Source organism: Pteropus medius, unplaced genomic scaffold (assembly GCF_902729225.1).
Source record: "Pteropus medius unplaced genomic scaffold, Ma_sr-lr_union100, whole genome shotgun sequence".
Lineage (NCBI taxonomy): Eukaryota > Metazoa > Chordata > Mammalia > Chiroptera > Pteropodidae > Pteropus > Pteropus medius.
Window position 1 is genome coordinate 10,534,860 of NW_024352787.1, and position 14,973 is coordinate 10,549,832.

Consider the following 14,973-nt stretch of genomic DNA (forward strand, 5'->3'; position numbering starts at 1 on the left):
AAAAGATAAAATACAGAAAGACAAAACCACCAATTACTGTCAAAAAATATCAATTGGCAAACATTAAAATAAACAGGTAAATATTTTAAATGATTTCCTATACATTTTTTAAAACCTTGGAATGTAAAGAAGGGGGTGCTAGAGACAACCTCAGGCCAGGGAATTTCCCAAATAACGTACATATCATGTTGTTTCTAAGGTCGAAGGTAAAATACATGTGATCTTGAATATATTTAAGATTAGATATTGAGTATGGTTTACATTAAAATGTACAGTGAATAAGAGACAACTGTGTAGAAACCATGGAAATTTGTTCATACAAATATTTTTATCTCTGCATTACTAAACTGTCTGCTTTAGCAAGATGAGTCAGTTGAACCAACCATACTTGAAGTCCTACTCCAACTGACTGTTTTCAAATTAAATGTCAATTAGATGTTAGTCCCCAAGTACACTATTACAACTTTGTAGAGAAGAACCAGCAGGGAATTCAACTCTGTTCTGATGGCAGGAGCACAGGTAGATGGGAGCACTGTCTAATATCTTGATCCCAGTCAGTGGGTAGGTCTATGACACATACAAGCCACTTGGAAAGATGAGGCTTTGGGAAAAATTCTACCACTGTACCAATAGGAAAATGAACTAAAAATGCCACCGAATGGTAAACCAACAACAGATAATTTATGAACCAATAAAGGAGAATCGACAATTAAGACACAATAGTTGTAAACATTTATGGGTCAAATATTGTACCAAATTATAAAATATATTGCATGTTAGATTAGGTAGAAAAAAGACGACCTTGTATCTCCAAAGCAATGATTCACAATAGATTTGATACCAGGTTCAAAATAAAATTTAACTAAACTTCTCAGAGAGATCGCCCTTTATTTTTTTTCTTATTCAATGAGAAACACTATTGCCATTTATTGCTCTATTACCTAGTGTTTTTTTTTTAATCCTCTGGGAATCAACAAATTCAACAGTATCAACAACGTTTTTATTTTGTAAATGTTAAAAATAAGCAGGAACAATTTCTCAATCACTATTTTTATCCTCAACACTTAAAACAGTGCCTGGTACATAACAAGCATTCAATAAATAATTTGCTGAATGAATGCATGAGTGCTTATTATAAGCGGGGCACTATGTTAGCAGCTCACAAAATTCTCAGGAGTTAAATAATTTTCACAACTTTCTATTGACTTTTCTTACTGTAATTACAGAGTGATTAATAGAAAAAGTTGAATAAGAGAAAAATGGCAAAATTGAAAGTATGGCTTCATAATTGCTATTCTCAATGATGAGACAGAACACCGGTATATGTATCCGACATTGTTCTTTCCAAACCTGACCAGGCTTAATAATCCTACACAAAATTTAATTTAGAATGAATAAAGACAAATGAGCTTCAACTGGCTTTTGGACATAATTTTTATTTAAGCATGGGCTTTTAGCTTGGTTCACCCTAGAATGAAACCTTTTAGTTAGGTTAATAAAGAATTCAGGGCTACAAGTCCATTACAATGTTGCTGGTGTTGGTACAACTTCATCAGAATGTATGAATATGACCTGCAGGAAAAACAATTCACAAAGAGAACACAATGAAAACACCCACTGTTTTACAAATCACTCTGTTACCACAGACACAAAATGGCAGTTACTGTTAGTAAATCAGCCACAGAACACTTTAAAAATTTTAATCTTTAGACAAGGAAATGGGAACTCCTTTGTGGGAGATAGGGTTTTCATCCACAATTTTTAAGTAGAAAATATTTCAAGGTCAAGCATTTTTCTTACCCACAAAACAACGCTAAACCAACATACATTTTAAGGAGTATATTAAAGGAGATACAATATCTTTACAACTAGCTTCTTGAGCAGGTATTTCAATGTATTTTCTGCAGAATATATATAAGTAGCCCAAAATTCAGCAGCAAAGTATTGCAACATAACAAGTAAATACAGTGTCAATAACAGTGTGTTATATTGTAGAATACATAAAAGGACAAACAATGATAATTTAATCATATAAAACATGATACGTAGCTGAAATACAGTCCACTTAAATAGCTTTGTGACCAAGAATGTTAAATACTGTACTAAATGCCATTTTAAACATAAAATCTCTTAAATTTTTGTGCTTAAACTTTTTTTCTGTTAAACTATTTCTTATTTTCAATACTGCCACTGTAACTGATATTACAACAGATCACAATTTTCACGGACACATCAACATGAAGACAAATACTTATGAGAAAATAAGTCACTTGTCATTAGTTCACAGTGTGGGAAAGTGGTGTACACTTGGTCTTGAGAAGGGCTTTCAGTTAATCACCAAGTCCTTCACAGGAATTTCCTGATATCAGATGCGGTGCGAAATTGAAAAGAATGAAAAGCAACACATCACATGTTGGAAGGAAAATAAACTTTTGATTCTTCATGGGTTTCGTCTAAGTGACCTTCGTCTTCTGTTGTAGAAGTGCCTGAGCCCATGTTGTCGTGAAAAATTCATCATGTAATTTTGTTTGCGAGTGCTGTTAAAATCAGAAAGGACAGAGGCAGAGAGGGAAAGAAGGAAGAGCATGTAAGTCCCATCATTGAAAGTACAATCTAGTCTAGGTCCTAAGTTACCCTGATATTTATTTGAAAATTTTCAGGGTTGATAGGTCACACTGACATTACTACCCAGGACAGAACAACTGAAGGTTGACACCTGTGTTCACTGTCTTTGGACTTGAAGAAATCCCTTTCTTTTCATGAGTGAGCTCTCAACCAGAAAAAAATGGCAAAGTCTCTTGATTCATAGTAAAAGTGGACTGAAATTATTTTGGAATTTTAAATTTTATTCTTGAACTCTTTCTGAAAACACTTACTTGGATGAATTTGCTTGAGACACAGTGTGTGCTGTTATTCATCACCTTATTTAAATATATCTCTAACAAGTAGGAAACATAATTTGATTCCTTTAGCAAACATTCTCATTTAAAGCTTAAAAAGCAACAAAACAAAAACAAAGAACAAACTCGTTAACTGAATATGCTTAATTTTATGCAGTCTCAAGGCAAATGAAGAAGTAAGTTTTTCCTTGAATGTTGATTCCACTGCCTTCCTTCAAACAATAAGCTGTGGAGATTATATTCTAGAAATATGACCTTATAAAAGAGATATTTCATTGAAAAAAGATTACAAAATACTAAGAAAGTGTAATTGAATGTATAATTGTATGTGTGTATATATTTCCCCCATGTATGTGCAAATACACATTCAGACATACATACTATATGTGAAGCTGATACGAATACTGAAAATGGATATTAGGAGCCTGCAGGAAATTATACAATATTAGTAGACATAGATGTTAAAGTTTTGGTATGAAAAACATACTTTAAAAAGGAGCATTACCTAAAACATCACTGAAAAGAATCATACTCTTTTTACACACTGACTTGAGTTAAAACATATCTGTATGTGGCATCAAAATGTGGGTTTTAAGTGCGAGCTTATCAGTATTTCTAAATTGACCAAGTCTCCTGAATACTGTCTAGTCCCAGTCTTTTCTCCTTAACTGAATAGAAACATAAAATGCATCCAGAGCGGGATAATGTCATGTGATGTGATTCCACCATGAAGGTCAATATGACATGATCTTGAGTTACGATAAAGAGGAGGTAAAGGGTAATTTTGTGCTGAGCAGTATCTTATTCTGGGTTATTAATGATCAATATACCAGGCAAGGTGTAAAATGATACTGTTGTACCTAGTATATCATACTAGGTATTATACTTAGGTATATTTTACTAATGATTGTAACAGAAATCATTAAAATAAAGATTTTATATAGTTAAATTTGATTACTAGAAAAAATTTATAATAAAATGTCTCAAAGGGAAATACATAAAGTGAATGTCATTAGGTAACATTTAATCAAAAAGCAATAGCATCTGTGTTTGAAAACCTGATTAAAAGATAGACGTCATATTGATATATATTCTTTAAAATAAAATGAAGTGCTAATAACTTTCCACTCTGAATCTCTATATTATCAAAATGCAAGACACTATAGAATGGAAACTAAAAAAAAAACCTCCAAAGATATTGTAGAGAAAAACATAAAAGTTATGTTTATGTTCAGGTAGCTTTACTCCCCCTCCTGCCTTCCCTGATGTGACAGTATTATGTGTATAAACTAAGTTGATTAGTTTCAATGTCATAGTTGAAGGATGCAATGAATTTATCCACTATTTACTAACTGCTATAAGTACTAATTGCTACCTATGTAAAGTCCAGTTATAGAAAAAGGACAATGACCTGACATGTTGAACTAATCAAGTATCAGGAGAATCTGTTATCTCTTTAGTCACAAAATATTGGGACTGGCACTAGCTGTCCTCCTGCCAGCACCCCAGCTCACCTTGTGGCCCCTTCCCTGAGCTATTATAGTGGCCCCCTAAACTAGCCTCCTCATTCTCTCCTTGTATGAAACACCACTGAAAAGAAACCACGAAATACTAAGAAAGTTATCATTAAATGTATACTTGTATGTAGTGTGTATGTATCTTCCCATAAATACATACGGTAGGTTTTTTTTTGGATTGGTAAATGTTTTCATGATTTGTAATAATGCCTAGCTTGCCAAGGAGCTGGGAGCAGGTGCCCATGGCTGGCGGGTGTACCCATTGGTCTAACCTTTCTGGAATGCAGGAACGCTGCTCGGCAGAGCCTATCATATGCCTTTTGCTTTTTTAAAAATTAAAAAAGTTTTTCAATTACAGTTGACATTTAATATTATATTAGTTTCAGGTATATAGCATAGTGGTCAGACATTTATATAACTTATGAAGTGATCACCCCAATAAGTCTAGTACCCACCCGGCACTATACATAATTATTACAACATTATTCACCATATTCTTTATGTTGTACTTTACATTCCCATGACTGTTTTGTATCTGCCAGTTCATATAGATGATTTTGCACACAAGTTTCAGTAAGCCTTCCTTCAAGTGCTGGCTTTACCTTGTTAAGAAGATGTACATAATCCTATTGTCCATGGAGCAACATCTAAGTTAGTCAGACCTGGTATTTCAAGTTCTCTACATGTTTAATTTTATTCTGTTTTTCAAGTCCTCTCTTCCATTACACTCCTATACAGACTCTTCTGTCCAAACTCACCTTGAACCTCTTCCATCTGCCTCATTCGTCAATCCCCAGTGTCACTTCCTAAATTTCTACTTATTTTTCAGGCATCACATTTCATTTATTGTTCACCCCCTCCAAAAGTGATTTTCCCCTCTCTACTTTGACCTCTCATAGTGCTTGTTTTTTTTTGCTTTGAATGAAGACTACTTGTGTTCATATTATTATATGCTAAACTTCTGATGGTGTAGCAGCCTGTCCCCACACTCCCTCCACCCCCACACCATAGCCCTTAGCCTCTTGCCTCACCAGTGGGTGATCAAGGCATGTCTGTTAAATTTTTGATGACTTACTGATTGGGTTCCTGTTGTAAATCATTACTCTTTAACTATAAGGAATAACTGCAAAGTTAAAGCAATGAAAATTATTCTGTTGAAAAACACGTTAAAAAATATAAGGTACTCGAAGAGAATTTAATGTACTTAAAATATTTTACATGGAGAAAAGATAAACTCAAAACACTCAAGATATTTAATTATCTCAGTGAAACAACAAAAAGCCCATTTAGTCTAAACAAAAATTGACGTGCATGTTTAATGGCTTTAAAGCAACTTCTCCATATAACTATTTTATGTATTTTGGACTGATTTAAATTCTCTATCATTATATGTGAGGAAATAAATATTTTAACAGGTTTCAGATTTTTCATACCTTGACAATTGGCCCAGCGTGGAAGCTTATATCTAATTTAGGGGTCATTTTGATTTATTGGATACTTTTTAATTTTGGATAAATTTATATATCAGTAGCATATCTTTGGATCCCTGTGAATGTTGATATGCACACAGCATTTGCTACAGATGTTTGCTATAGATGCCTAGTGTTTATATAGTCACATTAAAAATGGCCACATTTTCAAAGCACCCTTGAAACTGACTAGTAATTTCATATATCAAACACATATCTCTGGAGTCATTTAGGTTGGAATCTAATGAAGCAGATTTTTCAAGTTCATAAGCTATTTAAAATCAAGCACCATGGGAAGCAATACCATAATGCTGCCTGCCTTTAGGGCCATTTAGTAAACAGACATGGTTATTAAACAGTTATGTGGCTCCTAAAATGTCTAACTTACAGGATTGGGCATCAGGAGAATTTTAAACAAGTTTAAAGATACGTTTATCTTTTGTGTGAAGCAGATCTGTGAGCTTGTTTCTGTTTTTGATACAGATAAGATGTATAGCTATAGATGAACTTGTAACCAAAGTAAAAATAGGTATGATGGAATTTTATTATTTTATTTTTAAATTTTTATTTATATATTTTTTATTTTTTAGGTGAGGCAACCCCTGGTTGACCTCACAGATTGCAAGGACCTTGTCAGCTTACAAATCCTTTCTTTTAAATTTTTTATGTCTACAGCACCTGTTCTTCCTAGGTGGACTCCCATCCAAGTACTAACTAGGCCCGACCCTGCTTAGCTTCCAAGATCAGACGGGATTGGGCTTGTTCATGGTAGTATGGCCATTTTAAAGATCTATTTCTTCACTGCAATTACAGGGAAAGAAATTTTTATTATAAGTTCAATGAAAGCAGATAATGTTAATCCCAAGTCATCTGAATTACGCTACTTGACATATCAATTTGCTTTGGCTTGGACAGAACTAGGTCCATTTAAAAATCCTTCCATTATGATTAAGTCATTGAAAAAAGGGAGAATGAACATCAATGGCTTCTTGGAAATGCTAGCTTAAATTTCCATTATTGCTTAGAGAGTTTAAGGACTTAGATGGCACACGAAATTATAAAATGCTTCCCTGTTTCTGCATAGGAAATATGGATATTTCAAGATCTTTCAAGAACTAGTGACTCTTTTGAACTGTTACCCTTCACTGGAGCCACATCTTAGGTCATTTATTACTATGAAGAAAATTCAATTGATTTTAAATAGATTCTAGAGGAAATAGGGAAAATAGAGACTTGGGAGAAGTAATTTGAGCTCACAGAAATTTAGGCATTTTTACAGATCGGTAACTAATTTATTTATCATCAAAACATGTGGTACAATAAATAACACTTTATATAAGTGCAGAAATAAGAATCCAGTGGACTGTCATATCTTTCAGAGAAATACTGGTGAGTATAAGATTGAATGCTGCTATTCAAACTAATCAATGAAACTCCCCTGCAGAAAGGATGCTGTACATTTTACTTTCAAGGCCATGCATTTTCAGGAAGGCTACGTGTAAATAAGTGTAGGCTTATACATCTCGCAAATAAAGATTTCATATTTCTTTCCTTGGCTAAATGGAGACAAGAATAATATCTGATAATGTTGGGGAGTTGTAAGGATTAAATGAAAACTTCTAGCATAATATGCAGATGTTTAATAAGTGACAACCATTTTACCTTCTTTCTTAAGTATCCTTAGAGGAAAAATGTAAATATGTATTGAAGAAGGGCAATCTTACCTAAGGATAGGAACAGTCAGTACAGTCCCAGGCACAGAGTTAAGTTTGTTTTCCAGTGAAGGAATGCTGATTAGCGCTCTGGTCTGCCTGGTTGTGTTCAATATTGCATACATTTGAAAATTATCACAATTTGGCTGAACTCTGAGTTTACATGATACAGGTTTCAAATGTTCTAGTATATCTCAATATCACATATAACTTTTTTTCAACTGCAAAGGTCTTCAACAAAACTTTCAGTTAGTGTAGGTACAGCGATGAAACTATTAGTAAACAGTTCCCCAGAGTTAGTAAGAGGACTTACCTTACTCTAGTGGAAAACCAATGACAGCAAATAATGAAATATAACACAAGTTAAAAAATGCCTTTCAATGCATGCAGCACTGTGATTAGTCATAAAAGTCTGATCGGGTTTAGACGCAATATAGGATTTTTCATCTCTTTTGAAAATAAAAATTAAAGATGTTATTTCTTATTCTTCTACACCTGATATATACATATATTTAACTTTTCTATGTAATGCAACATGCAATATTTGCTCATAACCATATGTAAAGGTACATGTAGCTATAGTACTACATTTGGCATAAATGTTACATACAAAGTATAAATAAAAAAGTAATAGTTTAATAACTACCATTAATTTTATTATCTGATTTTTCAATGATTATACTTTAGAAAATACTTATTCCTGAATATATTAAGGAATGGGCTTTAAAAAATACAAAAGTCCTCCATATCAGATAACATAGTCAAATTTAATAAAGAATAAATATGCTTTACAACAAATATAATATGCTCGTCTCCATAAATCATTTGTGCCAAAAATGTGACAGTATATTGATAATGAAAATAGCATGAGAGGATGGTCATGATGGAATGCATAATATTATTAAAATCTGATAAATGCATTTAAGACCATAGTTAGCAACATATTGGTTTTCAATTTTTAGTAAATGTGGTAATAATTCACTTTTTTATAAATTAATTTATATAGGCTTACTCTTTACTGAGCAATTTACTTTCAAGGTACACATGCAAAAATTGGCCCAATTCATTATACACATGACAGCTTGTGACTTGGACACGTACACAGGAAATGTGATGTGTGAATGAAGTGCATAGTTTGGTGAGGGAGATTCTTAGGATAGAAGTATGAGAGCTCAACAAAATGATTAAGACAAAGAATTTTCTTTTATCCTAAGAAAAGCCCCACCAGCATGGATCTTGTGAGGGATCTGCCCAAATATATTCACAAACTTTTACTGAAAAACAAATGTTCTGCACTAGCAAATGAATTCAAAGAAATTAGGTTTCTGACACTTGAATGTCAGTGATTGTGTTATGCTACATCATTCAGACTTTACAGAATGAGGACTTTTTGTAACCTAGTGAGGCTGGAAAAAAGCGATTTGTCAATTTGGTTCATCTGTTCTATGGCAGATTAGCAGGGGCTAATCATCTTGAAGTGCTTTTCATGGGCCGTTTTTAGTGAAAAACATCAGAGTGGAAGATTAAACCCTCCAACAAGCATAAAGTGTAAGTGACTTTGCTTGTTAAATGCTAAATGTTGGTTTTATCTTTATGGTGTGGGGCTTGTCATTCTGTATATCCATATTTATGAAACTCAAATCCTTCCACAGGGAGTATTTTAGAATTAAGTCATTCAATTAAAAATATATTATGTATCTCATTCATTTAGGATGAATTCCTAAATGTTGAAATACTTTTAGGATGAAATTCATTTAGGATGAATTCCTAAATGTTGAAATACTTTCAAAAATGCTGACTTTGCTCTCATCAAACTCATATATCCTCTTGATATGGGCAGTAGTGAGGTTACAGTCAAGATACCATGCATGATTACAGGTTTTCTTTCTAGGGATTTTTAGCATGTGTCCTTAGTGCACACGCACAAAAGCGAAACTATGATAATAAAGCTAGATTAAGGCCAGTCTTCACTTAGAAAAGGAAATACATTCTAAAAATGTATACCCCCAAACAGTAGTTGCAAACACATATTAGTAGCCCTAACTACAGTGTTCAATTAGGTGGGGCTTGTATCTTTTTAGATATGGAACTTAGTCTCCTCCTCTCCCCTCCACACTTGAGGAGTTAACATTACTAGTTTTATATAATTAAATGTTGTACAAAAGTATAGTGAATAAAGGGGATATTTTGAATTAATAGGCATTTATGGGAGTATTCCACCTCTCTACTAAATATACATTTGCGGTAAAAAAGTTATAATTAGTATGATTTGTGAATCGTGACATGAACCTTGGCTAGTTTCTTTGTGCCTCATTTGGTTGAAAGACACTCTGGAAAATTATTATATTTTATTTTTCTGAATTCTCTGGAAGTTTCTTTTTTATTTTAAGCTCATAAAATCAATGCATTAAAGTATTTTGCAGAGCTACTAAGGGCATATTAATTAGTGAATGCTTTAAAACCTTTTGTGATTGCTTTGAAAAGAAGTACTTTGAAAGGGTACAGTGGCGTAGAAATGTTAAATCCTAAGAGCAAAATATCAAACACTTAGTTCTGAAAATATAATTTCTTTGTGTTGTATTTCTTTTAAAGAACTCATTTATTGAACTCAGCTTTATGAGATATTTCTCTCCAAAAAAGAAGGAAAGCAAAGTAAATCTTTTAATTTTAGCAAATTTTTAAGTTATATTGAAGTATTAGAGATAGCATGTACTTTTTAAATTATATGTATAACATATATATAAATAAAATTATATGGAGATATGTATGAAGTTATAATTTTCAAATTATTTACTGACAGAAGATGCTGAATATAACTGAAACCATGCAACAATGCATGTGTTGCAATGTTCTTTTATCATTCGAAATGTTTTAATGCCCTGAGAATTTGAGACAATAATTCAGAGTAAGAGCAGAGAAATGCTTAATAAGTTATAAATTCTTCAAAGTATTAAAATTCTGGTGGGGGATTAAAAGCGAAGTCTTTACAAATACAGATTATTGCTCCAGAACAATACCAGAAACAAAAGGTATGATCAATGTGATAGATTTCACATAATCTGAACTTGATTCTTATAATAATATCATGATGCTGGCAGCTGCTTATAAAAATTAATACCAACACCAGTTATTCCAGAAGATTTCCTTGGGAGCTGTGTGGTGAAGCTTCTGGCTGGTGTTCTGAGAGCCTCTGAGGCAGCTGGTCAATAGGGAGCAGAGACCAGAGTTTTGCGTCTAAGTTGTGAGGGGGTTATTCATACCAGGGGAGTACATTTGCACTTCTGACCCCATCTACTCTTTTAGTCTGAGGGAGGGACTTTTGGTGATGATATGCCTCTGAAATCCAAAATAGATAATTGCAACTGCTTGGCTGGGTGGCAGGAGAAGAAATATCTGCTCAAACATATGGTGTATTAAAAATTGTTATGAGTACCTAAGGGCAGTATTAGCATCCTGCTTCTTTGAGGACTGTCGAGTTTTGAAGTTTCCATAGGAGTTGGTAATGCTTTGTCAGGCACAGGAGGCCCCATTAATGTAAACTGTCTTGGCAAGAGATTTGAAAGATCTAAATTTGATTCTCAACCAGTTTATTAGAATCACCTGAGATGCCTTTAAAAAAGACTGATGCTCAGGTGCCACTGCAGGTCAGTTTAAATCAAATCATCTGTAGGGATGGGCCTGGGCGTTGAGACGTTCACTGATGCTTCCAAAAGCTCCTAAGGGATTCTGATGCTCCATCAGATTGAGAAGGGAAGCTCAGAAAGGAAAAGAAGCCCGGGCAGAATGACTTTACGGATGGTTTCTGGTCAATTTGGACATCTCTCTTTGGCCTTACCATATATGTACTCATTTTAGAGCCCAGGTCATTCTACTATTCCTGGCATAATGTAGTCTGAGGAAAGAAATATCTAAGGAAAATATCAGCCTCATATATAGATTCCAATGAGTCTGGACTGTTATTTTAAACTTCGACTTTGTCTTGTGGGGGCAGAGCCCAGCAAGTTTTCCAAAGCAGCAGAGCGCACAGTGGGGGCTTGTGTAGGGACCAGGTTGCTCTTGGATTTGGGGGTTGATATGGATGCCATGCAAGCAGGTGCCTCAGTGAAAACTAAGACGAAGGCTAACTCAAGACTGAAAAATTCAGTTCATGGCTATGATCGAAAGAAAACAAATCTGGTAGTTTTCCTACCAATTAATCATTTAAATTTGCCTTCAAAATGACTGAAATCAGCCAAGAGACTGATTTCATTTTTGTTTTGGTAAACAGAATTAACATTTGAACCTATCTACCGAGAAGATTCGCCTCTCCTTGCCAACCACTTGGAGCCATCAGTCCGAACCCGTCGAGACATAAGCATTCCAGTTCTACAGGAACTAGATTGTTAGAGAAAAAGCAAGTCATCTCTCTGTGGAACAGTCAACCCGGCTAGGTGAGAGCAGTGCCAACCTTATTAAACGGGAGAAACCATAGGGGAACACCCTTAACTTGGTAGGTGCTGGGATTGGTCAGGAGGAATTTGAAACCATGAATTCTTTGTTCTGGTTGCAACCATGTCATTCAATGGAAGAATGGCTCAGGCATCTGTAGCTGAGACAGGTATTTGCTATCAGGCACATTAACTAGTAATACTCTGCACATTAACCAATACAGGCTGTTTCCCTTTTTAGGATGTCATTCCATTTTATAAGGCAACCCAGATCTGGCAAAAGCATTGTTTCCTGTTTACCTGGAGAATTTTGTTTGATCAAATTTAACTAATATTGTCAAATCCTTAAATAAATCTTTTGCTTACCAAAGTTTTCTAAGGTATATTAAATTATATCCGGGGCTTTATTATTTCACATTGAGCTGAGTTATAGATTGCAGTTGCCGAAGAATATAAGCCAGTCCTGTGGGCATCTCTTCAGAAACAGTCTTACTAAGTTAAGGAGCATGCCAGATCAAAGGAATTCAATCCTTTCTGAAATAAACATGGAATGCTAAGTATCAGATACTCACAGGACGACCTCCACATGGTCCAAAGCCCATTGATCATGACCTGTTCCATTGTGGCGTGGTTGCCACCAGCGCAGCAAAACTCCTTTCATCCGTGCCTCCCTGGGTCACAGATAGAAGGACAAAGAGGTTACACAGTAGAAAACAGAACTTTCTGGTATGTGACTTCCAGACTTCAGATGTAATAGGCTAACCTAAATCAACAAAACTTTGGGCATGGAATTCAGATTTGCTTAGGTTATAGTACTCTCCTAAGCAACATTAAATTTTGTTGGCTACTCAAAGACTTGTAATACTTTTACATCTCTCTCTCTCTTATTCCCTTTGCTACACTAGTACCTGGAAGAGCAACATATTTGGTCAAGAAACATGATGTGCCTTCTGTGTGATAGACTAGAAGCTGGGGGTACAAAAATGACAAAAAACTAAGCAAACGTGACTCAGTTGCCTATCCTCAGAAAATTTTCAAATAAGCGTATCCAGCAGAAAATTAAAAATGTTTTCTAAGGAACTAGATATACTGGTTAGAGGAAGGAAAATATGCAAAAAGCACTGTTATTATTTTCTGTTCCCTCTCGTCCTAGACCTTGCTTCGATTTTCGCCTGTTGTCCTAATAGGAAACAGTAACACAACGCTGGAGATCTGGGTTAGTCTTGGTTCTGCCACCCCCTATGTTTGTGGCATTGGTCCAGTAACTTCACTAAACTTCCAGCTCAAACTCTGATTCTCGGGGCTCATGTGTGAGACCGTGCCTTTCCATTCAGGCCGCTTACAGGGGGATGTTGTAAGACACTCTCTGAGCCTGAGTGAAGTCCTTCGGCTGGTGCTGTGCAATGACATGCCAGGTGACCCCGTTGTTGACACTGTACTGCAGCAGCACGGCCTTGTCCACCGCGTGGGGGCCGCTCAGGTCACTGTTGCAGCTGTCTGTCTGTGCGGTGCTCCCAATTTGCAAAACAAACATGATTTTGCTGAAAAACACAGGGGAAATAATCTTTAAGCAAGAGTCAGGAAGGATTAAAGGAGTTATATTTTCTAATTAAAAAAAAATCTTTGTTTCTAAAGTTCCTGTGTTCATAATATAGTAAAAATAGAAGCATCCAGTCTTATGACTAAATCACATTAGTAGTAAAATTTGTTTATATTATCTTTTTACATCATACATATGAAAAATAACCTCAGAAAGGCTGGTTTTCTATACAAATAAAGCAATTCTGACTTTCAAAGATCTGTCTTCTTTTTCATGAGGTTGAAAAATCTTGCTATAGTATTTCACCTGCAATACTTTCTACTTTCTGAAAGATAATATGGGCCAAATAGGCAGCTGAGGACATGGAGAGGACAAGGAATAAAACCACAGCATTTATGCCACATACTTTTTTACAAATAGCTCCAAGCTGAATACCATCTACACAAGAACAAATTATCTCGTCTATTTTAGAAACAGATGTCTGGAGATCAGAGCTCAGGTAAAAGTGAGTTAGACATGCAGGTTCTGGGCCACGTTTGCTCTTCTTTGGCACGTTCTTTGCTTTTCATAGGCATCTCTACCTTCAGAAGATACAGATTTTTAAACATAGGAGTTTTATCTTCAGTGATTAGTAGAGTAATCCCATTTAGGGTAGGTGGTCAAATAAAGCACTAGGTTTATAGCTTGTAAATGCATAAATTAATTTAAAACAGAGTTACTTGTACAACATGGTGTGTAATTATTAATTAAGCAGCTAGTTGTTGCTGTATATGGGGGTTAGGAAAACATCAAGTTGTCTCTAGATTAAGTACATCTTTTTGGTAGGAAAAAATGAGATGTGGGGGACACAACAATTTTTGGCATTTTCATGGTTACCATACAGGAATTAGTTATATTTTTATCGTTTATCATATTGAAGACTCCCAAACCTGCCTTTCTGCCTCTGAAGATACATTACTAATATTTTCCAAAGTGAAAAGCCTCAAGTAAACATCTACATTCTTATTTACCAAATATCTAATTCTCAAATATACTTGTAGCTACTGAATACTTTTCAGCATTCAGGGAATATGCTAATTTAGCTCTCTGTAACATTTATAAAGCCTTAAAATCTCTTCTCGAATTATACAGACAAAAAGCTATGTTTGCACTGGCTAAGGTGGCAGAGCAAGGAAGGGCAGGTGGGGAAGGAAATTCAACCTTGCTGGGGTCTCTTTTTCTCTGTCACTTCTTTAGCTGATTTGCACAGTCTTTGCCCACTCTAGTCTGCATTATATAACATTATATATAACATGCAGCTCCTGTATCATGTGAATCTTTAAAGTTCTCATCCATCTGTCCATCCATCCATCCATCCTCCACTTCTATCTCTTGTAACTAAGTATGCTAAATATATGTATATGTTTGC

The 14,973-nt window shown here is 34.8% G+C and overlaps 1 protein-coding gene and 1 pseudogene across 2 annotated transcripts in view; both read right to left on the reverse strand.

The window, feature by feature from the left end:
• Window positions 1–1,416: 1,416 nt before the first annotated feature.
• The window catches only part of RELN (reelin), a 458,093-nt gene continuing 444,536 nt past the window's right edge, over window positions 1,417–14,973 (reverse strand). For both annotated transcript variants that reach the window (XM_039849355.1, XM_039849356.1), the window contains 3 exons: window positions 13,369–13,566; window positions 12,598–12,696; window positions 1,417–2,537 (listed from right to left, as the gene is read on the reverse strand). In XM_039849355.1, the coding sequence (XP_039705289.1) occupies window positions 2,441–2,537; window positions 12,598–12,696; window positions 13,369–13,566 (394 nt within the window). In that variant the 3' untranslated portion in view covers window positions 1,417–2,440. The remainder of the gene's footprint in view (window positions 2,538–12,597; window positions 12,697–13,368; window positions 13,567–14,973) is intronic.
• On the reverse strand, window positions 6,553–6,671 carry LOC120591988 (uncharacterized; annotated as a pseudogene).